This window comes from Marmota marmota, unplaced genomic scaffold (genome assembly GCF_001458135.2).
Source record: "Marmota marmota marmota unplaced genomic scaffold, marMar, whole genome shotgun sequence".
NCBI classification, from domain to species: domain Eukaryota; kingdom Metazoa; phylum Chordata; class Mammalia; order Rodentia; family Sciuridae; genus Marmota; species Marmota marmota.
In genome coordinates this window covers 8,375,134-8,403,084 of record NW_025999999.1, presented here as the reverse complement: position 1 = coordinate 8,403,084, position 27,951 = coordinate 8,375,134, and the positions used below count along the sequence as shown (strand labels likewise).

The following is a 27,951-nucleotide window of genomic DNA, read 5'->3' as shown; positions in this document are numbered from 1 at the left end:
CCCCCCCCCCAAAAAAAATTTAAAAACAGGGTAGTTAGAGATAAGAGGTAGGTAGGTAGAGATAAAGGCATTCATCTATAACTACAAAAAAATAAAAGTGACTACTAAAAAAAAGGGTGGGGAGAGGCTGCAGATGTGGCTCAGTGGTTGAGTATCCCTGGGTTCAATCCTCAGTACCCCCCAAAAAAGGCACTAATCCTGTTTGTGAGGGTTCTAAACTTGTAACCTAATAAACTCCTAATTTTGTCACATTGGTGATTAGTTTCCAATGTAAGTTTGGTAGGAGGGAGGTCACGGTGAGAATCAGACATAGCATGTGCTATAAGACTTTTAAAAATTAGCATAATCTACAAATTGGCTGTTCTGGCAAACAATATTCTGAGTGATGCAAAGTTACCATTTACAGCATAGATGGGTTAGTAGTTTTCAGTGTTGGAGTGTAGTGAAATTGATAGAATTGTATCCTGAGATTGGTGCTTGAAGTATCTACGTAGAATGTCTTATCTCTAAAGGCAGTGTTTTTCAATGGTATGTTAGCTAAGAGATGGTTACTGTTTCATGCCCTACCTTACCACACTGTAAGTTTGCCTAAATTTATTCTGAGGAAATAGCTATGTAGGGTTTTACCAAGGTTTTTTTTTCCCCTTTTGTTTTCAAATATGTGAAACGTATGTAATTTTTTTTCATGGAAAGAGTGAGGGAAAGGATTTAATTTTGGAGAATTAAGCTGGTTTCTTGAGGAAACAATTTTTTTTTGTTTTGTTTTGTTTTTTAAGAAAATGGCCACAGAAGCCTGTTTTGAGGGGATAAGGAGGTATCATGGCTTGCTTTTGTTGATTTTTCAAGTTTATTTTGTAGTTCATATTGATGGATAAGAAAATTTGTTTTAAATAGTCCTGGTGTTTCAAGAATCCTGTTCTCTATGTCAATTGTTAAGATTAATAGACATGTTGGCAAATAATTTTTTTTCTTTGAATAATTACTTAAATTTTGATTTGTTGCTAATGAAGAGGATAATTGAAGCAAGAATGCATGTGTGAACTCTAGGAATGTTAAATTCTGTGTGTGTGTGTGTATGTGTGTGTGTTCGTTCTAAACGAGATTTTCCAAAAATAAATTATATTGGGCTGGAGATGTGGCTCAAGCGGTAGCGTGCTCGCCTGGCATGCGTGCGGCCTGGGTTCGATCCTCAGCACCACATACAAACAAAGATGTTGTGTCCGCTGAATACTAAAAAATAAATATTAAAAAAATTCTCTCTCTCTCTCTTAAAAAAAAGGTTAACATTTAAAAAAAAAAATATATTGACCTTTTGTAGAATGATATTAAGCCAGAGGTAGCAGGTTGTTTGTTGAGTAGTTTTTGAGAGAGAAACTGATTGCCTGATGTGTATTAACATTTTTTTCCCTCACAGTTTGGTAATCATTTATTCCCTGTTTAGAGTGTATCACACAGTGTTTAGTAACATAATCCATTCTGATGTGAGCTTTATTATCTCAGTCTCATTTGAATGCTAGTCTAATATTTTCAGAGAAAGTTCCTTTATTATCAACCATCCCTGTAATTGAAGCCAACTATCATTTTTAATGTTTCTAAGATTTGTCTCTCTATAAAAACAAAAAATGTAAAAAAATGTTAATCAATGTGATTTCTCATGATTGTCTTAGACTATTACATATAAAATTCCAATATTAGTGGATTATGTTTGATGTAAAATGTACCTATTGCCCTATTTACAATTTCTCTTTTACCCCAAATTACTTTAGCAACATTCTTTCCTTATAGTACTTTGCATATTTTGGCTTCCTGTAAAGACTTGTTTTTGTTTTTGTATCTTGGAATCTGCAGAGGATTGATTATAGGATACCCTTCTCCCCTAGGGTACCAACATTTGAGAATGCTCAAGTACCTTGTATAAGACAAGAAAAAAAGTCTATACATGTTCATATAAATGCAACCATCCTGGGCTTAATTACATAGTATATATCAGAAGCTTTATTGCCAAATATTTTTATTATTATTGTTATTTTGGTATGAGAATTGAACCCATGTGCACTTAACTATGGAGCTACATCCCCAGCCCTTTTTATCTTTTTATTTTGAATTTTAATATTTATTTTTTAGTTTTCGGCAGACACAATGTCTTTGTTTGTATGTGGTGCTGGGGATCGAACCTGGGCCGCACGCATGCCAGGCGAGTGTGCTACCACTTGAGCCACATCCCCAGCCCCAGTATCTTTTTATTTTGAGACAGGGTCTCACTGAGTTGCTTGGGACCCCACTAAGTTGCTGAGGCTGGCCTTGAACTTGTGATCCTCCTGCCTCAGCTCTTGAGCTGCTGGGATTACAGGCATATACCGCTACAACCAGCTCATTGATACGCTTTTAATTGGTACAAAAGGAGGTTTTTGTTTTTTATTTTTTAGGTTTTTTTTTTATTGGTTCATTTTAATATTAGTAGTGGGATTTATTGTGCCATATTTGTACGTGCACATTACATCATTTGATCAGTCTTATTCCCTGTTCTTTCTCTTTCCCTCCTCCTAATCCACTTGCTGTACTCTGTTGATCTCCCTTCTATTGTTATCATTATTGTTTTAATTAGTACATTATAATCTCTCACACACACACACACACATACACACACGAGATTCATTGCAGTATATTTGTACATGAACATAACACAATTTGTTAAATTTTATTCCCTAGTACTTCCCTATACTTTCCCCTTCTCCCTGCATCTTGATCTTCTTCCTCTACTCTGTTGGTCAAGGAATTATTTGATTTTGAAACAACACTTTTAATTGGAAAAATATAGTTGACTTTTGCAATTACATGAAAGATTAAACCTGGTGAGTTCCATGGAGTTAACATCAAAATTATATATGTAAAATTATTAAATTTCCAGAAGTCTTAAATATAAGGGGAAATTAGAGTAACACTTGAGACAAGGGTTTGTTAATATTTATTTAAGCCTTTCACAAATATAGTGACTCTTCATTTAGAACTATGAACATGTATCATTTCTAACTTGGTTCATTTGGGAAATCATCCTGGTGGTTTTTTTTGTTGTTGTTGTTCGTTTGTTTGTTTTTTTAATTTTTTTTTGTTTTTGGTACCGGGGATTGAACTCAGGGGCACTCAACCACTGAGCCACTTCCCCAGCCCTTTTTTGTATTTTATTTAGAGACAGGGTCTCTCACTGGGTTGCTTAGCTCCTCACTGTTACTTATGCTGGCTTTCAACTTGTGATTCTCCTGGCTCAGCCTCCCTGTGGGTTTTTTGTTTTTTTTTTAAAGTCTAGATTTTTTTTTCTTATTTTTTAAAATGACAACAGATTGCATTATAATTCTTATTAACACATATACAGCACAATTTTTCATATCTCTGATTGTATATAAAGTATGTTGACACCAATTCATGTCTTTATACATGTACTTTGGATAATGATGTCTATCACATTCAACCATCCTTGCTAATCCCCTGTCCCCTCTTTTTCTCTCTCACTACTCTGCCCTATCTAGAGTTCCTCTATTTCTCCCATGCTCCCCCTCCCTACCCCACTATGAAGCAGCCTCCTTATATCAGAGAAAACATTTGGCATTTGTTTTTTTGGGACTGGCTAACTTCACTTAGCATTATCTTCTCCAACGCCATCCATTTACCTGCAAATGCCATGATTTTATTCTCTTTTATTGCTGAATAAAATTCCATTCTGTATATATGCCACATTTTTTTTTATCCATTCATCTACTGAAGGGCATCTAGGTTGGCTCCACATTTTATTGTGAATTGTGCTGCTATAAACATTGATGTGGCTGTGTCCCTGTAGTATGCTGATTTTAAGTCCTTTGAGTATAGACCGAAGAGAGGGATAGCTGGGTCATATGGTGGTTTTATTCCAAGATTTCCAAGGAATTTCCATACTGCTTTCCATAATGGCTGTACCAATTTGCTGTCCCACCAATAACATATGAGTGTACCTCCCCCCCCCCTTATCCTCGCCAACACTTATTGTTGTTTGTCTTCTTTATAGCTGCCATTCTGACTGGTGTAAGATGATATCTTAGAGTAGTTTTGATTTGCATTTCTCTAATTGCTAGAGATGATGAACATTTTCTCATATATTTGTTGATTAATTGTGTATCCTCTTCTGAGAAGTATCTGTTCAGGTCCCTGGCCCATTTATTGATTGGGTTATTTGTTTTTTTGGTGCTTAGTTTTTTGAATTCTTTATATACCCTAGAGATTAGTGCTCTATCTGATATGTGAGGGGTAAAAATTTGCTAGATTTTTTTTTAATTTGTTTTTTTGTTGAACATTTTTGTGAATCTAGGCTCAACAATTCACAAGGAAGTAAATTACAGTTTTTTTTCCAGCCCCAACATTTTTAGGTTATGAGCCATTTCAGTAAATCCAGCAATAAGCTCTTTATTATCTGTTATCAGTTCAGAACAAATGGGTACCATGGCAATGTCCAGTTCCTCACTTTCTTTTGAGAAATTTCTAGGAGTTTGAGAATGAACATTTATGACATAGGTATCTGAACTACATCTGTAGTTGTAGATGGACAGAATGCCTTTATTTTGTTTATTTTTATGTGGTGCTAAGGATCAAACCCAGTGCCTCACATGCGATGCAAGTGCTGTCACTGAGCGACAGCCCCAGCCCTATACAGTGTGCCTTTTAATCCTTATAACAGCTCATTAAGCTAGGTATTATTAGCAACATTTTACAAATAAGACTACCAAGTCAAGAGGCAATTTGGCTTGCTTATAGTGTAGAAAAAAGGAAGTCTTTCCTTTCTGTTTTTAGGTTTGTGGGTGAGACCCATATAACAAAAGACAGGTTGGCAAGAGAAAAGCATAAAAATTTGTTTAATATAAGTTTTATATGAAATGAGAGCCTTTATGGAGAAATGATGACCCAAGATGCTAGTAAACCTGTATATTTTTTATGCTGGATATGATGAAAAATCAGTCATGAAAAAGTATGATTGGATGAAGGGGATATGTCCTAATGATTATAAACTGGGTCTGTTCAATTCTTCTCTGTGCCTTGGAGATAGGATATTTCTTTCCTCCAGGTACAGGAAGTGTACCTATCAAATGAGGGTCTTAAGGAAAGGTCAGAAAAATTATTCCTAAGTTTTATGACATGTTTCAGGGGAGAAGGTAAGAGTGACCTTCTTCTGTTTTCTAAAATGTCAAGGTGCTATATTTGGGGAATAGTGTGTCCTGAACCCCATCAGCAACTAGCAGCTGACTTGTTAAAATGTGTAGCTGGAATTAAACTCAGTTCAGTTTCCATTTTTCATGCTGCTTCCAGCTTATAGAGGTACAAAAATGGTCTCAAATGAGATATGAATGATAAAAGCCCATAAATAAAAAGGATCAGTCTTCATTTTTTTCCAAAAACAAAAATCCTGCCTAGAATAAAAATGCCTTTTTCTTGAAATTGAATGTAATCTTCATTTTTAGAATATGGATAGTTTTATGAAGTTTTTCTTTTGCTTGGTTTTAAAAAATAATCTTCAGGAAATAGAATCTCTAGTTTACTATATAAATACTTTGAGATGTTGTTAGGATTCTAAAATTAAATTGTGTAGGGAGATGGGATTGAAAAATATATTTTAGACCTGACTACTCCTTTTGGATTTTTGCTTTCCCCAACTCTCTAGGCCATATCATTAGCCATTGGGGATGAAATCCAATTATCTCAAACCCAAGTACATTTTGTTGCCTCCAGAGTGTAGGAGAGATATCAGAATAAAGCTATTAAGAGTACCAGGGAAGAAATTAAAAGAAACTAACTCTGGGTGTTGGCAAACCAGCAGGGTTATCCTGGTGCTAGGAGAAGCATCTCAGGACTTTTGATTGCTACCCTCTGATAAGTACGTAGAACACACACTCTTGTTTTATTGTTATTGGAATGGACTCAATTCACTTGACATTTAAATGAACATTTTTGCATGATGTGTTTACTTGGACTGTAGTCCACGGAGCTTATCATGTTTCTGTCAGCAATTGTATATCCTCACCTAACTACTGGCATTAGAGGCATTTAGAGGAGTGAGAAAAACAATCTAAAGTAAGAAGTATTATGCAATATTGGTTTGTCACTATAGACATCTTAAGTCAGAACACTTTCCTCTTTTTCTCTTTAGTGGTAAAATACACATAACATGAAATTTATTATTTTAAGCCATTCTCTTTTTTAAAATATTTTTTGGTTGCAGTTGGACACAATACCTTTATTTTATTTATTTACTTTTAGGTGGTGCTGAGGATCAAACCCAGCGCCTCACATGTGCTAGGCAAGTGCTCTACCGCGGAGCCACAATCCCAGCCCCTAAACCATTCTTAATTATACAATTCAGTGGCATTAATAACATCCACAATGTTATGCAGTGCTCACTAGTGTCCATTTCCAGAATATCATCCCAGGCTGAACCACTTTACCCATTCATTAAGCATTAACTTCCCATTCCTTCCTCTCTCCCCAGTTTCTACTCTGCTTTCAGTCTCTGTGAATTTGCCTATTGTAGATGTTTCATAAAAGTAGAATCATAAGTATTTATTTTTGTTTCTAGCTTATTTTTCTCAGTATATTTTTAAGGCTAGACCATATTGTAGCTTGAATCAGAATTTCAAGATGGAGTGAAAAGACAACCCACAGAATGACAAACATTTCCAAATCATATATAAGGGATTAATATCCAGAATTTTTTGAAAGGCTGAATAACTATTCTATTTGTTGTATATACTACTTTTTGTTTACCCATGCTTCTAATTTTGGACATTTGGATTATTTCTAAATGCTCTGAAAATGGATTTATAAGTATCTGTTGAATTCTTGCTCTCAGTTCTTCTAGGTATATACCCAGGAATGGAATTGCTGGATCATGTAGTAATTCTTTTTTAAATTTTTGAGAAACCACCAAATTGTTTTGCACAGTGGCTGTAACATTTTACATTTTCACCAGCAGTGCATGAGGGTTCTAATTTCTCCACATCCTTGACAACACTTGTTATTTTCTATTCTTTTTTTTTGGTCATTTTGATGATGGGTATAAAATGGTATCTGTTGTGATTTTGATGTTTCCCTATGTCAGTCTTTTCATGTGCTTGTTGATCATTTATTTGTACATCTTGTACATTTGGAGAAATGTAAAAAAAAAATTTTTTTAAAGTTTTTTGGAATTTTATGTACAAAGAGCTAGCATGTTTTCTTTTATTGGGTGGCTGTCTTGGGCAGTGCATTCAAGGAAGGTCACCTAGTCCTTTTTTTTTTTTGGTGGGAGGAGTACTGGTTATTGAATTCAGGGGCACTCAACCACTGAGCCACATCTCTAGCCTCTTTTTGTATTTTATTTAGGGACAGAGTCTCACTGAGTTGCTTAGTGCCTTGCTTTTGCTGAGGCTGGCTTTGAACTGGCGATCTTCCTGCCTTAGCCTCCCCAGCTGCTGAGATTACAGGCTTGTATTTCCTTCTCCCCCTACGGGCTCACTTAGTCCAACATAATGAAGCCTATATCCTTCCTGTGCTGACAGAAACACTGCTGGCTCATGTTGAGGCCGTATTTCTGGATCAGACCCCTGGATCAGACTGCTGGTTTGAGCATAGGCTGCAAGAGAGAGAACCCTGGTGGAGTTTTCACCAGTGGCTCCAATAGAGCTGTTGGCAACCCATCTTGCTTTCAAGAGTGCAGCGAGGCAAAAGCGAAATGTCATTTTTGAATCGGGTTGATTGTTATTGCTGAGTTGTAGAGCCTCTTTAAACATTTTGGATATTGCCAGGTGTGGTGGTACATGCCTGTAATCCCGGCTACTTGAGAGACAGAGGGAGGAAATTCAAGTTCAAAGCCAGATTGAGCAATTTAGTGAAACTCTGTCTCAAAATAAAATGTAAAAAGAGCTGGGAATGTAGTTCAGTGGTAGAGTACTTGCCTAACATGTTCAAGGCCCTGGAATTCCAATCCTTAGTACCATAAACAAACAAAAAATTCTGGATATTAATCCCTTATATATGATTTGGAAATGTTATTCTGTGGGTTGTCTTTTCACTCCATCTTTATAAAAAATAAATCCACCATATGTACAAGAAGTGCACTTCTTAATAAATAATGAAACCAGTTACAATGTAAAGTTTTATGTTTGTGCTTCAACATTTCATTTTAAAGAAAGAATAGGGTGCCAGGCATGGTGGCACATCCCTGTAATCCCAGAGACTCAGAATGCTGAGGCAAGAGGATCTTAATTTGTAGACCAGCCTCAGCAATTTAGTGGAAAAAAAACAAAACAGAATAAATAGTGATATGTTAAATTAATATGGAATATTAACTAAATTGAACCTACTATGGATAGTGTGTAAATTGATTATATCTATTTAAAGTTCTTTGACAAAAATTTTTAAAGGAGTTCATTTGTTGAAAAGTTTGGTACAAACCAAGGAAGATAACTTTTCCAACAAAATGACCAGAGAAATTCTTGTCCTAAGTCATAGAACTTTTTTTATCTTAAAAAAAAAAAAAAAAAAAAGTATTCAGGGGCTGGGGTTGTGGCTCAGCGGTAGAGCGCTCACCTAGTATGTGCGAGGCCCTGGGTTTGATCCTCAACACCATATAAAAATAAATAAATAAAGATTTTTTTAAAAAGTATTCAAGTTATCTTTCCCACGACTTGGAAAATATAGAATTTGCATATTTTCCTATAGGCCTCCAAACAGATTGTCCATATGCAAGAAGTTTGCATGTAAGGGATGAAAATTCTTTGTATGATTTGAAATAAACACCCTTGACTATTATTTTAAGATTATACACTTATATTACATTAAGATTACTTTTAGGCACTCCTATCATGTATTTAAGCCTGTACTTATTATTCAAGCTTTGATTTCCTTTATGTCAAGTCTATATCCCAGTTAAGGTTTTCATTAGTATTAAATTAATCTCTCTTGAATTGCCATAATATGTGGTTTGTTTCTAGATCATTAGGAAATTAAAAAGATTGCTTAATAAAACCCAATTCCATCTTCTCTATTACATGGTAAGTGATAGAAATAATCAGTTACTAGTGTTTATTACTAGTGTTTGTGATTTTTACTTTCTATCACCAATCACAAAGCATTCAGATGTAAGCCAGATTTGTGTGTGTGTGTGTGTGTGTGTGTGTGTGCACGCGCGACTAATTGTCTTATGTTAGTTGCATTTAATAAGAGAAACCTTTTTTCTTCTTAGTGTCATGGTCTATTTTCAGTATTGCTAAACTTGTTTTCAAAATTGTTCTAACATAATGACTACCTTCAATTCATTATATCTTTTCTGCTTTCACGTTCTCTGAATATTTGCTTTATGTGTCCAACTGAGGAAAGGACATATGACAATGGAATCAAGCTCTGTTGCAAAAATTTAGGTTAAACCTTATGGATAAAACCTGCTAGGTCTGGGAAAACTTCTAAAATCATAAGGACCTTGTGATTCCATCACTCAGAACATTTTTTTCCGGTTTTGACGGTCATGTGAAAGAACCAGGTCCCTATTTTACAATATTTTTGACATTGTAGGGGGCCACATCAAATGACTGTATCAAGGTTTTTATTTTTCCTAAGTTTATTTTTTTTTAATCCCCCCCTGCCCCTCAATCCTTCCTTGGGATGAATAGAACAACATTACCTAGGACACTTTGTGAATTTATTTCCACTTACATTTCCAGTTCATTAAGTATCTAAGTTCTGTTTCATTCTTTAAGATTTTGAAGAAGATAGTCAAAACATTTCAGTCAAGAGCTAGATGGGGTTGTGGCTCAGTGGTAGAACACTTACCTAGCATGTGTGAGGCACTGGGTTCGATTCTCAGCACTGCATATAAATAAATGAATAAAATAAAGGTCCATGAACATCTTTAAAAAAATTTAGATAACTTATGTGGAAGTATCTGACCTAAAATATATGTTAGGTTGGCCGATGGACCCAACTCAGACCATAGGATATAAAAGAATATATGTTTGTTTACTTAATTGGGTCATTATTTTAAAATTGGAGATTATAGGTTAAAAAAAAGAAAACTAGCTTGGCTCTTTTCATACAGTTGGCAATATTTGGCTGTCATTCTCACAGTTCCCTGTTCCCTCAGCTACAGTTGAGTAGCTACTTCTTTCTTCAGGTAAAATGTGCATCCTTACTTGGCCCATTTCACACATCAGTTCATTTGGTTGACTCTGATGCAGTTTGGAACATGTTAGATGAATCTGAATCTCAGGAAGTTTATTAGGTAAATTTTATAGTACCTTGAGATACTGGTCATTAAAATGAGTTATCAGTATTAGCCTGAATAAATCTTACAGGTTTTAAGGACTGATTTCCTAGACTGAGTTAATTGGCCCCTTTTCCTTCTCTCTATATCTTCTTAGTTATGTTACTGATCTTCTAAAACTTATAAATATGTAATTGTATATCCCTGTAATACAACATGAGCTGTATGTTTCTTCAGGCTAAGGACCATGAGCTATTTTGTTTCTTGTTATAAGTAGCTAGTACCTGGTACACAGATGTTTGTTATGTATACAAATGTTTGTTAAATTCCTCTAACTTTAGAATTGGCATTTGAGTGCCATAATTGGTTTTATTTTTGAAAAAAAAAAGTATTAGCTATATTTATTCTTTTATTACAAGCAACCTTGTTTAAACAGGATTTTTTAAAAAGCAATTATCTCAAAAATTTTTACTTTTTCAGTCTTAAATTGAAAACTATTTTTTTTTTTTAAAGAAAGAGAGAGAGAGAGAGAGAATTTTAATATTTATTTTGTTTTTAGTTATCGGCGGACACAACATCTTTGTTTGTATGTGGTGCTAAGGATCGAACCCGGGCCGCACGCATGCCAGGCAAGCGCGCTACCGCTTGAGCCACATCCCTGGCCCCTTAAATTGAAAACTATTGAAAATGCAAGGCCTAATAAGTACAGATTCTTAGAGGAGAAATTTTCGAGCTAGGTAATTTTTTCCTTTTATTAAAATAAACATTCTAATAATATTCTTATTATTTTTAAACAAATTTTTTAGCTACCATTTAATTTTGTCTTTGTAAGAACTGAAATATTGGCAGTCTCTCAAACTCCGCTTACTTATTTACGTATCTAATCATTTGGGAACTTTTTTTTTTTTTTTTTAATCTTTTTTATAGTTGTAGATGGGCCGGCCGCATGCCTTTATTTTTTAATGTGGTACTGAGGATCAAACCCAGTGCCTCACACATGCTAGGCAAGTGCTCTGCCACTGAACTACAGCCCCAGCCCTTGGGAACTTATTTTACGTTACTGAAAGTGTTATATGGTATATAGGTTTTTTATTTTAAGTAAATAAAATTGAGATAATCTTAAACTTTAATAAATCTTTTTTTAGATCATTTGTGATCTTTTGCCTTTCTCTGTTTTTGTTTTAAGGATTTTCACATGGTTTTGAAAAATGGAAAAAGTTCTCTGGTGCCTGTTTATATGATAATTGGAAAGATTTTATTTAACATTTTCTCAGTGGAAAAAAATGTGTTTTATTACCTTTTCTAGTTATAATAGCAGAGAACCAACATTGTATATCCTAATTACTAGAAAGTGCTGATAATTTTTAGACTTAAAGCATGAAAGCATATGACTGTGGGTAGTTGGATTGGGATTTATTTTATAAAGGGACTATTAATCGTGGTTTCTTCCAGTTGTAGTGTTTTCAGAACTTTTAGGCATTACATTTGACCATTTCTACTTTTCTATTGAGTACCCCCACACAAACCTCCCAGGAGTTGGAGGAGTCCAACCACATGTTTTCAAAATGTAAATGTCTCTGGGGAAAATGACTCCCTGTAAAGGTATCTTTAAAGTTTCAATATATATAAAAAAATTTTTTTTTAATTGTTAGTAGACCTTTTTATTTATTTATGTGTGATGCTGAGAATTGAACCCAATGAATGCCTCACACATGCTAGGCAAGCACTCTACCACTGAGCTACAACTCTAGCCCCTACAGTATCAATATATTTAAAGGATTATGTACGTATCTTCAGCTCAGTATTTTTACTAGACTAGGTAATTTCCTGGACCCTTATAAAGATTATTGTAATAACATTTACTGAGGACAAATATCCACTGACAGAATAAAAAAAACTTTCCCCCTTCTTCCATTCCACGTCTAGACATCTGCAGCATGCAGTTGGTTCTAGTCCATATCAAGATGACGGATTTAGGTGTTAGAAGGTAGAGAAGTTGGTATAGGTAGACTCAACTTAAATGGGTACTTGAAAGCAAGATGGTACTGCTTTGGTTTGTTTTTGTATCCTTAATTTAATCTCTCTCTAGACATTGTTCAATTTTAAACACCATTTACCAGCTGCATTTGTTTTCTATTCTACTAACCTGAAATGTGCTAGAGAAAATAAACTAAGACAAATGGATTTATTTTTCTGTTTTCTTTTGGCTTAATATGTCAGGATCAGAATTGGCTTGTATTTCCAGACTCAGGGTGCCAGAAAAAGAAATAATACACAATGCTTAGGCTTATCTTCAAAACTCTTATTGGCAAATTAGGTTAATTTTAGTGATGATCAGAGGCTTCTAAATTGGAGGGCAGTGGTAACTCCTATAAATACCAATTTCCAAATGGTGTCTCTCTGTTCCAGCCCATCACAACAGTTTTAAAACCAGCTTTTGTTTTTGTTTTTGTTTTGTTTTGTTGCTTTGTTTTGTTTTTTTAACAGGAGAGCCAGTGTAACTCCTTCAAGACTGGAGTGACACACACTGCATCTGCATCTGCCTCATGTGAGTTCTCATTTTGGCAGCAGCACTCTGCTAGGCTGGAACCTCTGTAGAGGTTTGCCCTTTATTTTTCTGAAATCTATAAATTACTACACAGTATATCTTGGTGGCAAAGGTAAAAAATGCATGAGAATTCCAAATTTCCCCGAAGGAAGTTTCTGCTCATTCTAAAGGAATATCTCCCTGTAGATTCTTTTTTGTGTGAGCTGCATCTACTCAGAACAAAGCCTACAACTTTCATCCCCACACACATTTATTTTTGAAGAGCTGTTTTTTGTTTTTGTTTTTTTCCCCCTTGCAGATTATGGAGTAAAGAGTATCTTTTAAATGCTCTCAGTAGCTTCAACTTTCAAAGCTTTGGTTGTTCTCTTTATAGTCTAGTTACGTAACCTGAGAACACTCTGTGCTGTCCTAGTGGCTGAAGCAGTCCTCTTTTTTGGACTCTGGCCCTTAAAACAATTTCTTTCTTTGTCTTTGGATATTGAGTAAGTTGGGGGTAGCCCCGAAGACCATCTTAGAGAATAAATAAGCAGTTAATGTGCAAGGTTATACTTACCCTGAAGTTTCAGGGTAGGTTTTGGAACCACAGAAGGTTAACTTTAAGAGTGGAACTTAAAACTCTGCATCATTTACTTGCCACCGTTTTGTAAGAAATTGAAATTAGAGCCTTTGTACAAACTGTAGAGAGGCATAGAGCTCCACAGTCTGAGGTGATAGATACAGTTGCCTGCAAATGGAGACTGGCTTTGAAGGGTCTGGTTGATCAGAAAAGGAGTTCTGCTTTTTAATCTTTACTTTTTTAAGGAATGGTGGTACTCTTTAAGCTTCAGGAATTTTTATCAACAGGTCAGAAGAAAAAAATATTTACTCCCAAGGGAAAACAGAATAGAACATCTAAATTCATGCCCTGAAAAGCTTCAGTTCTGCTTCTGAAGTAGTGGTTGTATTTTGTATAGCTATCAGATGATTTAATAACCCAGAGTTTGTATTACTGAATTGGTTATCCAGTAAGCTTATGAGAAAATATCTGTACTTTTGTGGGTCTTACAGCTTAATGAAAAAGATGGTGTTATGAAAATGGAACTTGGACTTTAAGAGATTGATTCCCACCTGAGACTAGATCACTTTATTTTGGACCAGTTGAAAGAAATTGAAGTAGCATATTTCAGCATCCAAGCTTAAAGTTTGATGGTTATGAAATGTATAAATTCATAGCAGTGGTTGTATTCCCCACCACAGAGAGTTTGGGATGAAACTCAGAAATCTAAATTCTGATTTGAGTGCTGTTTGTACTTGGCAGTGTAACTTCAGGTTAGCAGATAGGGAGAATATATCCTGTTTCTGGGAAGTACCCTGAACTCATTGAGGGAAAGGAAATTTTGAAAGCACTTGTTTCTAGGTTGAACTTCTAGAAAGTCACCTCAGTTGAACACTTGGATATTCTGCCCTGTGAATAAATGCAGTGTGGCAAATAAATATATAGTGTTTTATTTTCTAATACACTAGAAAAATGGGGCATTGAGATTTTTTTCCCCTGTATTTTTTCTCACTAAAAAATTCTCAGTAAATTAATCTGAACTCTTCAGTCCAAAATGTCTCATACACATAGTTTACAATCACAGATTACTCCATCACTCCATAATGTCTAACTAGGGAAAATTGGTGATTTAGAGGTGAGCTTGTATGAGGGTGGTTATGATTTATTTTTCATTCTCCAGTCTTAATACCACAAATTATCCTCCTGAAAAACTAATAGAAAACATTTTGTACCAACATTTTGTACCAATTAATGTTGGTAGGTTACCCAAATTATTTAGCTGTACAGGAATTTTATGTCATTAAGTATTGTTTGAAATAACTGGGGCTTTGGTTAGGAAGAAGCAAGTTTTGTTTTATGGTAATTTTGTTCAAGTGGGGACAACTGTCAATTGGTGGGAGACATGGCAGGGAAAGCCAGGTGAGAAATGTTAGTTTATATTTTCAGCCTAACTCAAATTTACATCATTGGGTAGCAGGCCTTACTGGGTCATCAGCTTTTACTCTGTTAACAGTTTTGTACATGTAGCACTTCCTTTACTGCAGTGTGTGTCGTACAGATTCAGGAATTCCACACATGAGGTTTTAAGGTGTGTGTATGTATGTGTATGTTTGTGTTGGGAGGGAGGGTGGAATGGGGTATAAAGCAGGAGTTGAGGGGGAAATAAATACAACCAGCTTTGAAAATGTTATCTAGAGTTATTGGCATTGGATTACTATTACCCCCAAAACAACAAAAGGAAAAAATATGACTTCTTTTGGTGTTGTTCTGATGAGATGAAATGCAAGGATCTCTAGAAGCACCTTAGAATTTTTCTTTTAATTTGACAATGTTTATTAAAGGATTTTAAAAGACCAGCTTGCTTTTTTAAGATTTCAATTTAAAAAACAGATAACTACATCAATATGTTACAAGTTTTAAAGTACAGAGCATACACGGAGCTCTCCTTCCTTACCTTGTAACATTGCCATTCACTTCCCTTTTTTGGAGACAAGTAGCATTACCAGCTTCTTATATAGTTCCCAAAATATTCTAAAGATTACTTTTAGAAAGGGAAAGTTGAACTGTACTCACTAAAATATTAACACTAACTTGAACAGGCAAACTAATTGCAATGAAAAATCAGTTTGATCCACATCATGTACAACCACAAGAATGGGATCCTAATTGGAATGTGTTGCTCTCCATGTATGTATAATATGTCAAAATACACCCTACTATCATGTATATCTAAAAGTATCAAATAAAAAAAATCAGTTTGAGCTATAGGCTAAATAGATGGAAGAACTATAATAATTGCTGCATTATTGTGAGACTGCAAAAATAGGGTGGATAGGGTGGATAATTGTTTAATTGCCACATTTGGCATTAAACAAATTAAGTAGGTCTTTATTTTATTTTTATTTTCAGTGCGCCTTACCTATTCCTAGAGACTGATGGAATATTAGTAACCTAAATATTTCATTTGGGAGAAGCCTATTTAAAGGAGCAACATTTTCTTTATGGTGAACTACAGTGATAATTTTAAAAAGTTTTTTCATTGTGGAAAATTTCAGACATATACAGTAGTAGAGAGAAATCTCTATAATCTGAAATCCATGCTTTTTGACCTATAACAAACGCTCCTTTAGCAGATAAAGAGAAATTATATATACTTTTTTTTTACACATACTTGCATGTATCCACCCTGCCATAATCATGTCTAATAAAAGAAGTCATGATTCTTTAATACCTAATTCCCAGTTCATATGGATTTCCCTGTTGTCTCAGGCATGTCTTTTTATGGTTGGTTTGTAGTAATTCTTTATAAAATGCAATTTTGAAGCCTATAAGATTGTTAGAGCTGATAAAAAACAAGTTAATCTGACAAGTAGAACAGATATATTGATTAAAGGAGTATAAAGCAAATATTAAACCAAATAGGAATTTAATAAATAAACTTTTAAAAAAGCTCATTTTGAAGATTCCTACGTCAGTTGTGAACATCACTGAAGCCTTTGACAAACCCAGACTTCTCTTATCTACTTTTCTGTTTACTTATTTTCTTACAGTTAATATCACAGCTATATTCTTTTTGCCTTCAGATTGTGAGAGTGAAAGAGTAGATAAAAGAAAAAAAATGTTTAGGTTTCCTGAGAATGAAGGGACTATTTTGAAATGTTTGATATTTCTTTTAACTGCTGCTCCTGATATGAATGATTTCTACAGATTAATAATTGAATTCTCTTAATTAATGGGGGCTGTGCAAAACATAGAATTTGAGGGGGGAAAAAAGAAATGGCAGACTGAGGAGGAAGGAAAAATTAGGAAAGAGTAGAAACACACTTGTTTGCCTTCTTTTAATGGGCTGTTCTTTATGCTGACTAATAAGAACCTCCTCTTTGTGCAGTATACAAGTCCCCGGAGTATGAATCCCTTGGCTTTGAGCTTACTGTGGAGAGATTAGTTTCTATTGGCTACCCCCAGGAGCTGCTCAGCTTTGCTTATGATTCTACATTCCCTACCAGGTAATTTTTCAAGATATTTTTATCTTAAGACCACTTCCTCTATCCCTCAAATTAGTAATTCCAAATTTATCCCTGACTAAAAGAATATATCACATAATACCTTGTTGTTTTGGGTTGGTATTAATTCTAGAATTACCACAAACCTTTCATATATACTATATCTTCTGTGTTCTTGAATTGAACTCGGTTTATTGCTGTTGAAGATGACCTACTTAGGGATATGAGAAAGTACCTGATGGTGCTTGGTGCAGTGGTGCATGTCTGTAATTCCAGTGATGTGGGAAGCAGAAGCAGGAGGCTTAGAAGATCAAGGCCTGCTTCAGTAACTTAGTGAGAGTTGGTCTCAAAAAATAAAAAACACTGTGAATGTAACTCCGTGGTAAAGCGCCCAGGTTCAATCTCTAGTACCAAAACCAATATCCTGATGGGCAGCATCACAGATGGTCCTATCTGTCCTACCTTTGGCTTTTAGAGAGCAGTTATGTGTTTTACTAATACAATTACTAGATACTTAGAGCCACCTTAGACTGTTTGCATTTCTGGATTTGATAGGGAAGATTTAGGGTTAAACTGGGTGTTGTAAGGCATGTCCATAATCTCAGTGATTTGGGAGGCTAAGGCAGCAGAATTGCAAGTTTGAGGCCTGCCTGAGCAATTTAGCAAAACCACATTTCCAAATAAAATATAGAAAAAAAGGGCTGGGGATGTAGCTTAGTGGTAGAGTGCTTGGCTAGTATGTTTAAGGCTCCAGGATCAATCCCCAGTACTCCCAGTACTGCCCCCTCCCCCAAAAATTAAAATCACAGAAGATGATATTGCCAGGTGTGGTAGTACACACCTGTAATTTCAGTGGCTCCAGAGACTGAGGCAGGAGGATCACAGGTTCAAAGCCAGCTCAGCAACTAAGTGAGACGCTGTCTCAAAATAAAAACTGAAAAGGGCTTGGGATGTATTCAGTGGTTAAATTCCCAGTATGGACCCCCTCAAAAAAAATATGATATTTATTTGAAATACCATGATATATATCTCACAGTGTCAAAAAGAGAAAAATCGGGGCTGGAGTTGTGGCTCAGTGGCAGAGCACTCGCCTAGCATGTGGGAGATCTTCAGCACCACATAAAAATAAATAAACAAAATAAAGCTATTGTGTCCAACTACAATTAAAAAATAATTTTTTTAAAAGAGAGAAATATAGGACAGCTCACTTATCCCAGGAAATGGAAAGACTATTTTAGAATGATATCAGTTGTATTGGTAGAAATTATAGTTTATACTGTTTGATTAAGCCCTTATTCATAATAGAAAACATTTATGATTACTTATCTGGAATAAATATTTGTAATTGCTCTGGGATTTATTTTAAAGATTTTATTTACATACTTTAGCCCCTAAGGTTATATTGTTTTAGAATACACCTAAGTCGCTACAAAGCTTGAGTTAGAGGACGTTGGCTTATAGTGATTGAGTAGTACTATATAAAACTATTGCATATATTACTTTGCATTATCAATGATGCCATTATTTTCACATAGAGGACTTGTGTTTGACACATTATATGGAAATCTTTTGAAAGTCGATGCCTATGGAAACCTCTTGGTCTGTGCACATGGATTTAACTTCATAAGAGGGTAAGTACAAAGAATGTTCAGTCTCTTTCTAGAGTTTGTTTGTTTTTTCTATAGTCAAACAATATGAAAATGACATTGTCTTTCCAGATGAGATGTACTTTCCTATTTATTTTAAAGAATTATTCCTGGACTGGGGATGTAGCTCAATGATAAAGCACTTTTGCCTACCATGTGTGAGACCTCAGATTCAATCCCTAGCATGGAGGATCACAAGTTCAAAGCAAGCCTCAGCAACTTAGCTAGGCTCTAAGCAATTTAGCCAGAGCCTGTCTCAAAATAAAAAATACAAAAAGCGGGGGAATGGGCTGGGGATGTGGCTCAGTGGTTAAACTATAGCAATTTAATAAAGATTTTTAAAAGCTAATACATTGTTTTTTAACGTTCTAATAAATAGCTTCAGATGTTCATACGGTTAAAAAAATTTTTTTAAACATAGGGATAAAAATGAATACAAGGAGGATGGAGTTGTGGCTCAACAGTAGAGGGCTCACTTAGCACATGCGAGACCCTAGGTTCATCCTTAGCCCCATATAAAAATAAATAAAACAAAGGTATTGTGTCCAACTACAGCTAAAAAATAAATATTTAAAAAAATGAATACAAGAAAAGCGGGGCATAGTGGCGTGTGCCTGTATTTCCATCTACATAGGAGGCTGAGACAGAGGGTCCTTGAGCTCAAACAAGTTTCAAGGTTAACTCTTGTTGATCCAGGTATAGTGGTGCACACCCCAGATTCTGGAAGGCTAAGGAGGATCATAAGTTTGAGGGCAGCCTGGGCCAATTTGGTCAGACCCTGTCTTAAAATAAAAATACAAGGGTGTTGAGGATATAACTCAATGGTGGAGCACTTGCCTGGCATGCATGAAGCCCTGGCTTTAATCCATAGTAGTACTGTAAAAAGAAGAAGGAAAAAAGCTTTACTGGATGCTGTATAACTAAAATTCACTTACTTTAAACAAAATATAATTTGCATCTACATTTATTACCCAACTCAAAAAATAGAGGGAAAGAGTAATGATATATAAAACAAGGATAAACTTTATTTTCATAATCAGGATATTATGTCACTAATTTGAGTTTTCAACCTGGAAAATAGCAGATAAAAACATTTGGTGTATACAATTTTTTTAGTGAAACATATCAGTTTTTTCTTTTAAAAAATCACAATATCACAATTTGACAACTGCTATAATTATGACTTTATGTTTTCTCTATTTACTGCCTGACACAGTATTTACATACTGACACAGTATGACAGAACAGCAACTTCTATTTTTATTTATCTATTTATTTTGGAGTACTAAGGATTGAACCCAGGGCATTGCACATGCAAGGCAAGTACTCTGTCACTGAACTACATCCCCAGACCTTTTCCATTTTATTTTGAGACAGGATCTCCCTAAGTTACACAGACTGGCCTTTAGCTTTTGATCCTGTTGTCTTCACAGGTGTGTGCCACTTCACCTGGCTGTTATTCATTCTTGACAGCAGAGTTGTAAATAGAAAGACAATGTCTTTTGGCAAATACCTTTTGTGGTAAGAGGTAGGAGGTAACTGAGTGCCTCTTATCACAAAAGGTACTTGCCAGAAGACATTGTACCAAACTTTTTAAATCTGAGGTCATAGTAGTGTCCCACTTAGAATTTGACCATCTGATATAATACTCTTCAGGTATTATTGACATTACATATGCTCAGAGATGTCCCATATAATACGTACAGAGAACAGTGTGAAGTAAACATCCACCTTGACCTATCTGGGCAGGCCAGAAAGGTTATACCCACTGTTCCTTTCATTGGGGTTTTTCAACATTCACAAATATCAAGAAGCAGGATTTAAACATAAAATGACTACATGTAGTACTAGTAGCCTAAGCTCTTTTATTTACAAATGTTGTCGCTTTTATTCAGAATATCAATGAGGATGAACCAGTTTTCAAATGTCTGAAAATGAATTTTTGTATTAATGGAGGGGTAGATGGAGAAGAAAAGCAGTTCATTAATTTAGCTTTACAGTCACATTTACTAATTCAAGATTCACAACCACCTACCTCTCTTCCTCAGTAAAGTTTCCAAGTAGCTCCTCTGGAAACATATTTAATGGTGTTTCAAAAACATGTAATTTATGAGTAAATGCAGAATCATTCAAACAACACACTACAGTTCTTTGAGTCAAAAGGGAAAGTCCTTGGAAAGGAGAAACAAGATGGATAAAATGGGAGAAATGGTTATTGATGGACAGGGCCAAAAGAAGTCAGGGCTTCATCTGGCATCACATGTCTTGCTAATAATTTGGAAATTAATTTTTCAGAAAATTAAGTTATTTTTTAAAAATATTTTTTAGTTGTTGATGGATCTTTATTTTATTTGCTTATTTATATGTGTTCTGGGAATTGAATGCAGTGCCTCATACGTACGAAACAAGCGCTCTACCACAGAGCTCCAACTCCAGCCCCAAAAAAGCTGTTATTTTGTGGGTCACAGAAAGTTAGCAGTAATCTGCACTAAATTATTTTCTTCCTACTCTGAGTGCACTGTCCTACTTTTATGGTGTATTACCTCTCCCTGAGTTGATTTTTAAATTTTAAATATATACCAGCATGATTTGATATTTAAACAAAATATAATTTCTAACTGCATATATGTCAATTTGGGTAGTAACTGCCTAATAAATGTTAACTGTCTCTATAGAGGAATTGCTCTTTACTGATGGAACAGTATATTACATTTAAGAAAACAATGTCATCTTACTAAACTTCACTGAGGAATATGTATTGTTATTCCCTTCCCTCTTATTTTTCATTACATAAAATTTGGAAGACTAGAAGATGAGGTATTCTACAAAGTTATTTTTTATTAGGACCTCTTATTTCAGAAGGATGACTAAGAGGAAACTAAGACAGGATGATAATAAGATTTTATATGCCTAACTGGAATTTATACCATTTGCAGTTAACAAATTGAAGCAGAAATTTACCCAAGTCACTCAGTGTTAACTTTGATTTCTTTTATTTAGATTTGTTAATTTTCATAAATTCACTGAGAATTATACATTTATTTATTTATTTATTTGGGTACCAGGGATTGAACTCGGGGTACTTGACCACTGAGCCACATCCCCAGCCCTATTTTGTATTTTATTCAGAGACAGGGTCTCATTTAGTCGTTGAGTGCCTCGTTTTTGCTGAGGCTGGCTTTGAACTTGCAATCCTCCTGCCTCAGCCTCCTGGGCCGCTGGGGTTACAGGTGTGTCACACCACATCTGGTTTGAGAATTTTACATCTTCATATTTTAGTCTTTGTCTGTTTTAGCTTTTCTGAAATATTTTTTATTAATATTGTTCCCTTCTTTTTCTTGAAGTGTTTCATTTCACTCACAAGCTTCTTGTGCATCTTTAATTTCTTTCACTGACTTTTTCTTTACACCTTAAATATCCTCCATGGTTCCAATTTCAGTTTCTTTATTAGTTTTCATGATTTCATCTATTACCGGTGAATATATGATTCCATTTATCTTTCAGATTTGACTCTTTGTTTTAAAATCTTGATCTTTGTTTCTGATTGCCTGCTATGAATCTTTTTTACTTCAAGCTTAGTATAGCCAAAATAGAACTACTTTTATGTCCACTTCTTATCCAGATATTTTTTTTTTTTTTTTGTAGTACTGGGGATTAAACCTAGAGCCATCATGTTTTATTAGCAGTTCCAATCACTTCTCAAGAGATACCTAAGCATAATTGTCATTATTTTTGACTCTTAGGTCTCTCATTTACCACACCCATACAGTTGCCTGGTCTTATTCATTTCCTCAGCAGTCTCTCAAAATGCATTTATTCCTTTATTTTCCTCTGATAGCATGCTAGGACAGGCTCTACTAGTCTCATGACTACTGCATTAACCACCTAACTGATTTTCTGTTACTTTCTATAGATGGCTTTTGTTGCATAATAAATTATTCCCAAACTTGGTGACTTAAAATAATGACAATTTGGGGGCTAGGGTGGTGGCCCAGTAGTAGAGTGCCTGCCTAGCATGTGTGGGGCACTAGGTTCTCAGCACTGCATATAAATAAATAAAATAAAGTTTCATTAGCAACTTAAAAAAATAGTGACTATTTTATTTAGCTCTAAATTATGAAAGTCAGCTGTGCAATTCTAGGATTGTTCAGCTGATATCTCTGGGCTGTTTCTTATGTCTGTGGTCAGCTGGTGAATCAGCTGGCAGCTGATCTAGAATAGCCTCACTCACAGGTCTGGCAACTGGCAGGCTGTTGGCTGTGTTCCTCATTTCTTCATGTATCCTTTTATCTCCTGGTGGACCATTTCACTGTTATTCACATAGTAGTCTCAGGGTTCCATGTGCAGCAGGAGAGGGCAAGCCATTGTGCACAGTGTCTTCCAAGTTTGCTTAGATCCCATTTGCTGCTATTCACACCTATGTTTAAGGATGAAGAAATAGACTGAAGTTCTAATGGGAGAAACCATAAAGTTGCATTGCAAAGTGTTGGGAAGAATTTTGGGCCATTTATTGCATTTTCTTTCTGCAGTTTATTCCAAAACTGATACCAATTTAATCTTCTTAAAATTTAATTCTGATGAGTTGAATCCCTTTGTGTAAAAACTATAAGTAATACTGTCTTATTCCTGAATGAAGTGTAAGAACAGTGGCATAATCTGCCTCAGCCCATCTTTCTGGCTGTTTTTTTGTTTTGTTTTGTTTTTTTCTCTGCTTCACTACCTGTACTAAAATTGGACTTGTTTCTCAGCTGGTCCTCTTAGCTTTTAAGGCTTAGCTTATATGTCACCTCTTTCATGAATCCTAGATTTTCCAATTCCTTCTCTCATTTGCTTCTCTCTACCCCTTAAGTTGAAATGATTTCCCCTTCCTCAGTTTTCTTACAGCTCTTTGCAGCTTTCTTGTAGTAGTTGTGATTTTTTAAAAATCTTATTATACTTAAATGTGTATGTTTCTCCCTCCCAGACTGAGAACTCTTTAAGGCTAGAACTTGAGCTTGTTCATATTCTAGTACCCCATGTTTAATATTTGGAACCCTGTGTTGTACATAACCATCAAAATATTTGAATGAATTATTATTTTTTTTAGTTGTAAATGAACACAATACTTTTCTCTATTTGTTTTTATGTGGTGCTGAGGATCAAACCCAGTGCCTCACAGGTGCTAGGCAAGTGCTCTACCACTGAGCCACAACCCCAGACCCTAGAATGAATTTTTGAATAATGAATATTCTCCAGTCATGTTAATTTTTTGAATGTCAATTTTTAAAATTTTTCTTTCAGGCCAGAAACTAGAGAGCAGTATCCAAATAAATTTATTCAACGAGATGACACTGAAAGATTTTACATTCTGAACACACTATTCAATCTACCAGGTAGACTCATTCTATGCTTATATATTGGTACTTTCCCTTCTTTCCATAATCATTTGTCTTTGCTCAAAGGAGATAATAAAATGTTTGAATTATTTCACTTATAGCTTATGAATATCTATTCTTCATTTTTCAGAGACCTACCTGTTGGCCTGCCTAGTAGATTTTTTTACTAATTGTCCCAGATATACCAGGTGTGTATATGCTACAATTTTCTTTTTCCAGTTGATTTTTAAAATTAATGTACAGGGTTTTAGAGAACTGGCCATTGTAGGTCTTTTCTGCTTTTCTAAAGTGAATTTAGTGCTAGTGAGAGATGCCACATTGCCAGCCTGGAGATGGGACAGCACCAGCAGCTCCATGCAGGCTCTCACCTCCCACACGGCCCCTCTCCTTGCCAGTGTGCTGCAGCCATGTTTGGAAGGGACCACTTCTGATTGGCTTCTCCTGGGAATGAAGACGGCCAGCAGAGGTGCTAATTGTGACAACTGAGTGGGAGGTTTGTGTGATGATTATCTGTCCAAGCAGAATTACACTAAAACCCCCCGACTCATTTCACAGCAGCTACCCAGGAGCCATTCAGGGATGGTAATTTAGTTTCATTCCCAGGCCCAGCAAGATTTCATTGAGGAATAAATACTGCTTATTTTCCCTGAAGCAATTTTTTGCTTAAGTCTTGAATAAATTATCCTCTATTTTTATAGGGAATTGGATAGCCTTTGCTGAAGGTGTAGCCATATATGTCAGAGTTTGCTAACTTCTTATGTTAGTCCTTACCCACTTCAGGACACTAAATTTGGTGGAAGGCTGAGTCACTAAGAAAATGGACATTATCTTTATACCTAGGGACAATGTCAGAAAGAAGTCAGGGTAGAAAGAACCTAAATGACCAATTGTACGTTTTAGATGTTTCTTCAGTGAGAACCTGTTTCTAAAAAGTTATGAATAAAAACCTGATATTTTATTACTTTGACCTTTTAGCTTCCATTCTATATATTATTCTATCACTTTGTATTTGTTCAGAGTTATTGTATTCCATTGAACATATGGCAATTTCTGGTGGTCAAAAATGGATTTTTATTAGGGAGTAATTATTTTCCTAATTAGCCACAGCCATACCCATATGATATTGGAATCTTTGAGTCCCCTGGGTAACTTTTGTCATTCATTTTATTTATCCTCTTTTGAATTCCCTGTCACATTCTTTTTATCTTTCTGTAGCTGTGAGACAGGATTTAAAGATGGGGACCTCTTCATGTCCTACCGGAGTATGTTCCAAGATGTAAGAGATGCTGTTGACTGGGTTCATTACAAGGTACTCAGAAGCTGCTTCTTCCCCTGCTTACTGTCTGGCATGTCTTTACTTTTCAAGTGCAAATGGAGTAAAATTTTTCTTCCATTTATAAAAATGGGTTGGGGGTGAAGGGATTTCCCGCCTAATGATAGATCTCTAGAATATATTTGTTCTTGTTTGGTCATCCTAGCCACCTTTCCTCACTTGGTGAAACTTGGCTTCTAGATTTAAATGAGTTTTCATTTCTCAAACTGACTTAGAAGAGATTTTCGTGTAAAAGATTATATTTAACAAATCTTTGCAGAAAAGTAGACAGTTTCATATTTGAAGACAGATTTTGGTGGCAGAGTTGCAGCAAATCATATCTACTACTTTTTCCTAACCCTCTAGTTTTATTTGTTTTTTCCATTTTGGTAAACACTTAAGTTCATTCTGGTTGACAGTAAATACAATTTTTATTGTGAACTAAATGTTAAAAAAAAACTTATTTTGTTATTTTCTTAGCTTTTTTTTTTTTCTTTTCCCCAGGGCTCCCTTAAGGAAAAGACAGTTGAAAATCTTGAGAAGTATGTAGTCAAAGATGTAAGTAATAAAGGGAGAAACAGATCTATATAGCTTATTTTACCTATTAAAGAAATGAATAATAAGCCTGTTCATAATGAAATGGACAAGGAAGATAGTTCTTTGTTGTGACATAGTATGTGCAAGGTATAATCACCAAGAATAACTAGAACATAGGTCTTAGTTTTTTGTGTGATTAGTAAGCAAGAAGACCTAGTATTTCATTTGTCCTTTTAGATCTAATTATAACATAGCAACTAGGGGGTTACTGTGTGTATATCACCATTATATCATCTAATATATTATTGTTATATCTGTTTTATAAATGAAAAAACTAAGAAATAGAGGAATTAAATATCTTCCCTAAGATTACACAGTTAGTAAATAGTAAAGGCAAGATTCACACCCAAATCTGACTTAAATCAGAAGCATTATACTAGACACTGGACCATCTAAAAAAATGTGCATGTATATGACTGTTATTTAAAGTACCTTGGGCTGGGGTTGTGGCTCAGTGGTAGAGTGCTTGCCTAGCATGTGTGAAGCACTGGGTTTGATTCTCAGCACTGCGTATAAGTTAAAAAAGAACCATCAAGAACTTAAAAAAAATTTTTGAAAAATAAAATACCTTTAACTTATCAATAGGAAATATTGAGGAAGGCTTTAAAATACCTTAAAAGATTAGTGGGAAACATTACATTTTTTAAAAATATAATGTAATAAATTAATAGTATCTTACCAATATTTTAGGTTTGGCAATTATACTGTGATTAAATAAGATGTTACTATTTTTTTTTTTTTTTTAAGAGAATTTTTTATTTCTTAGTTTTCGGCGGACACAACATCTTTGTATGTGGTGCTGAGGATCGAACCCGGGCCGCACGCATGCCAGGCGAGCGCCCTACCACTTGAGCCACATCCCCAGCCCCAAGATGTTACTATTAATAAAAGCTTAAGGAAGAATACCGGGGAACTCTTATTTCAATAACTTTTTTTTTTACTTTTTAGTTTGGGTGGACACAATGTCTATTTGTTTATGTGGTGCTGAGGATCGAACCCAGTGCCTCACACATGCTAGGCGAGCACTCTGTCTCTGAGCCACAACCCCAACCCCTCTATAACTTTTCTATAAGCTAAAATTGTTTCAAAATAAAAAGTAAACACATACAGAGTCTCAAGTTCAGACATTTCTTTCTTTTCTATAGCATGTAAATAGCAGAATACAGTATTTTCTCCAAGCACTACAGTAAAGATTTTTTATTTTCAGAATTTGTACTTCCTATTTCACTCTCTTTCCCACACTGTTTCAAAGAAGAACACTAAGTGGGGAGGGTCCATATTTTAGTCAGCTTTTTTTGCTGCTGTGACTATAGGACCCAACCAGAACAATTTTAGAGGAGGGAGTTTAACTGGGGGCTCACAGTTTCAGAGGTCTCAACCCATAGACAGTAGGCTGCATTCCTCAGGGCTCAAGGTGAGGTGAACATTATGGCAGAAGAGTGTGGCAGAGGGAAGGGCTCACACACATGATGATCAGAAAGCAGAGAGAGACTCCACTCACCAGACAAAAAATATATCCCAGAGCCATGCCCTCGGTGCCCCACCTCTTCCAGCCACACAGCCCCTGACTTCAGTTACGGTTCAGTCCCATCAGGTAATTAATTCATTAATTGGGTTAAGGCTCTTCTAACCCAATCATTTCTTCTCTAAACCTTCTTGCATTGTCTCACACCTGAGCTTTTGGGAGATACCTCATATCCAAACCAAAATAGTTCAGGAGAATTGTGCAAAGGAACCTATTTATTTATTGTGAGAGAAGGAAAAGGTGTTTTTCTTTCCAGTTAAAGAAACATATCAGCAGTTAGAATTTTCTTATCTGCAGGTGGGCATGGGCATTTCTAGATTTATCTGGACTTGCCATTACATTCTGCAAGGTGCTTGTAAAACCCTAGTATATACATAATGTGGCTATGTCTAATAATCTCCAATAGCAAATTTGCTGGTGTTGTTTAAAATAAACTTCTCCGGATTTCTAACACATCTAACTCGTATACTTCAGGAAATCACAGGTAATTTAAACTCTTTCTTGAGGTAGACCATATGAGAAAGGTGGAAATATGTTAATGTCCTTATAGTCATTTTACATATGAATCTAGATGCTATGTACAGTTTGTATACTACATATATTAAGATTTTTTTTCATGTATAATGCTTACGGGAGCTTTTAAATGCAAAAATTCTGA

The 27,951-nt window shown here is 35.3% G+C and overlaps 1 protein-coding gene and 1 pseudogene across 7 annotated transcripts in view; one reads left to right on the top strand and one right to left on the bottom strand.

Moving 5' to 3' along the window:
• The window catches only part of Nt5c2 (5'-nucleotidase, cytosolic II), an 82,597-nt gene that overhangs the window by 46,214 nt on the left and 8,432 nt on the right, over window positions 1-27,951 (top strand). For 4 of the 7 annotated variants that reach the window (XM_048807259.1, XM_048807260.1, XM_048807261.1 and 1 more), the window contains 6 exons: window positions 16,724-16,841; window positions 18,374-18,469; window positions 23,765-23,856; window positions 23,990-24,047; window positions 25,075-25,168; window positions 25,676-25,729. In XM_048807259.1, the coding sequence (XP_048663216.1) occupies window positions 16,724-16,841; window positions 18,374-18,469; window positions 23,765-23,856; window positions 23,990-24,047; window positions 25,075-25,168; window positions 25,676-25,729 (512 nt within the window). Of the gene's footprint in view, window positions 1-12,739; window positions 12,801-16,723; window positions 16,842-18,373; window positions 18,470-23,764; window positions 23,857-23,989; window positions 24,048-24,248; window positions 24,353-25,074; window positions 25,169-25,675; window positions 25,730-27,951 lie in introns of those variants that run through there. The other 3 variants (XM_048807263.1, XM_048807264.1, XM_048807265.1) reach the window with 3 other exon arrangements.
• Window positions 7,511-7,692, bottom strand: LOC107149853 (annotated as a pseudogene).